Source organism: Rhamphochromis sp. 'chilingali', assembly GCF_963969265.1.
Source record: "Rhamphochromis sp. 'chilingali' genome assembly, chromosome: 20".
NCBI lineage: Eukaryota > Metazoa > Chordata > Actinopteri > Cichliformes > Cichlidae > Rhamphochromis > Rhamphochromis sp. 'chilingali'.
Genome location: NC_137947.1, coordinates 5,629,839 through 5,632,669, shown reverse-complemented (window position 1 = coordinate 5,632,669; position 2,831 = coordinate 5,629,839). Strand labels below are relative to the sequence as shown.

The 2,831-nt window shown below is 45.1% G+C and overlaps 1 protein-coding gene across 1 annotated transcript; it reads left to right on the top strand.

Moving 5' to 3' along the window:
* Positions 1–224: 224 nt before the first annotated feature.
* prop1 (PROP paired-like homeobox 1) lies at positions 225–2,544 on the top strand (the record flags this gene model as incomplete). Its single annotated transcript, XM_080869304.1, has 3 exons — positions 225–318; positions 1,270–1,499; positions 1,981–2,544. The coding sequence occupies 3 exons, from the start codon at positions 225–227 to the stop codon at positions 2,350–2,352; spliced, it is 696 nt and encodes a 231-aa protein (XP_080725430.1). The 3' UTR covers positions 2,353–2,544.
* Positions 2,545–2,831: the final 287 nt, after the last annotated feature.

Sequence of the window (2,831 nt, the reverse complement as noted above, 5' to 3'; positions counted from 1 at the left end):
CTTTCTTTGCATATATTCAAGTCTTTGCAATGGTGCACTGCAAAACTGTAGATGAGCATGAAGCTACTAGAACACAACCGTTGGTTTCTGTGCTGGACCAGCAGAAACATACGGTGCCTTTCACTCAACCGGCCCACCAACACAGGTGAAGGTAAAACAGATGGGTGGGACATGTGACTTTAAGTTTAGCTGCGTCTGTGTGAGGGGGGATCAGAAGTGAAGTGATGGCCCAGGTGAAGGTAGCGGGAGAGAGTGTGAGGATCCACCAGGACAGCACGGATCTTTACTCCGACATGACTACAGTCAGCTCCAGTGCAGGTGAGTCAAACAACATCCTAATGACCCCGTTCTTGTGTTCTTCCACAGCATCTACATTAAATTAGTTCTAATTTTATTGACACACGAGTCGCACATTGTATATTGTCAGCTTTGTTATAAAGAGTTAGCAAAACCACTTTATGTAAAGAAGTGGTGTTATGTTAATTCCCTTTATTATACTGTCATCCTGCTGATTTGGTTTACTTTGCAACCTTTGGATTACCTTCTTAGCTTTTAAGGCAGTATTTTCTATGTTTACCATTGATAGATTATTTAATCAGCTGCGATGCTTTGTTGTTCTCGTACTCTTTAATAAACAGAGTATAGTAGTGTTGGAAAGTGATGAACACACGATATAAAAGTTTAAAGCTTTAGAAAAATAAACTGTTATATAAAACCTCCCTACTTTCAGCTTCTCTGATTTTCACAGCGGGGCAGCTCCGCATGTTTGATTTGGCAAATTTTTTCCCCCCGCTGGTTGCCCTTCCTGACACAATCCCCCCCCCGCAAGTTACCAAGTTTGCTCATGTAATCATAATAATTGCCTCTGCCATTCGACATCCAGCTGTTTTATAATGTCATCTGATACCAGCAGACCAAGTCGACTCATTTTAAGGAGATGAGTCCCTTTGCTGGTGATTGTGGTAATAATCTTGGACAAATCCTCCAGTTTCTGGTGTCTGTTTCTCACGAGCTTGTGTTTGCCAGCTAAAGCTCTCTGGCTCTCAGGTTGCCTGATGCCAGTGGGAACCAGAAAGTCGGGTAATCCCTCCTTTTTTTGAGACAGTCATTGGTGAATTGCTGCTTTTTCAGTTAAGGCCGCATTTCTTGTGTCATGTTGAGGAAGTGAAGAAATAAGACCTGGGAAATTTTTCCCTAAAAAACAAAAAAAAAAAAAAAAAAGGATCCACACAACCCCTTCCCCTTTTCTTTTCTCGCCCCTGAAAACAGATATAGGAGAGTCGGTGAGGAAGGGGACATTGTGCGAGACCTCTGTGGCTGTAGGATTCAATAGACGGAGCAGAGCATACCCCTCCCCAGCCAGAAGACGCCACCGCACCACCTTCAGCCACAAACAGCTGGAGCAGCTGGAAGTGGCGTTTGGACAAAATCAGTATCCTGACATCTACTACAGAGAGGAGCTGGCTCGAATCACTAAACTCAATGAGGCTCGCATACAGGTGGGATGGTCTTCATGTTAGAGCTCTCTGACAACTGTGGCTTTTTAGGAGTTGGGGTGTGCAACTCTAAAAAAAAGAAACAGGGCGGGGTGTTTTAGGCACAAATGCTCAAAACTGCTAATAAAACAGTTCAACAAAAGAGCTGGTCTACATCTGCAAGCCACTTTGCAACCCACCTTTACTTCAGCTCTTTTTGTTCATTCTGTATCTCACTAAATCAGTAACAAATCACTGATACCTTTTGCTTTGGGAGGACCTGGGACAGTTACAAATATAAGGGACCCTGACCTCTGTGGCGTATCATTGTTGGATGAATGCTTCAGATTTTTGTCCCAAAGTTGTGTTGCAGGAATGCTGCGTGCAACAGTCTGATCAATGATCCTGATTTGGTTCAGTCTAATTCAGTGGTGGCCCTATTTGTTGCTGAACCCACCATGCTTTGTATGTAAAAGCCTCGACTAACCCATCCTTGTCTCAGCAGGTGTGGTTTCAGAACAGGAGAGCCAAACAGCGTAAGCAGGAGAGGGCCTCGCAGAAGGTTCTCCCAGTGGGAGTGATGCCAGGCCACAGGGCGCTTCTGGGAGGCGTGCACATCCAGCCGTCCGGCATGTCTCGGCAGTACTACCCCCAGCCCCTGCCCCACATCCCTCGCCTCTCTTCCATGTTGCCCTCAGGGGCATACACCCGCCACCCGGGGCCAGGTAGCCAGTGCCCATGTCCCGGCGCTTCCACTCAGCCAACCTCCCAGCGGCAGCATGATGACTGGTACGGCTCGCTGAGGAGCAACCTCACCTCGCCCATGTTCTCGCTCACCTCCATGCCTCCTCTGGATCCCACCTCTCACTGGAGCTAAGAAGCACCAGATGTTTCCACACAGAATACTAAGAAGCCTCTTTTTCATCTTCACAGTTACACACATCCTGTTTGCTCTCTCACTGCTGAATTTTCCAGCTAGTCTGTAAAATAAAATGTATCTTCTTAGCCACACCCGAGCTTCCCCAGTCCCTTGGCTGGAAACGACTGATGTCTACTGGATTTATAGAAATGCAATAAAAGGTTCTTTGAACATTAAGGATACTTTTTTTTTTACTTTGCAAAAAAAGGTTAGCTCAAGGAGCACACACTAGAATTTGTTTTTAATTTTATAAACCTTTCAGCTTCATGTCATGGCTTTCATAGTTCCCTAATACACCTACAGGTAACATTACTACAACCTAAAGTTGGGACGTTAAGTGAACCGTAAATAGAAACAGAATGCAATGATTTTCAAATCCCTGTTTGAATTTGACAAATTCAGGTAATCTGGCTTCTTCCCACAGTTTAAATACACAC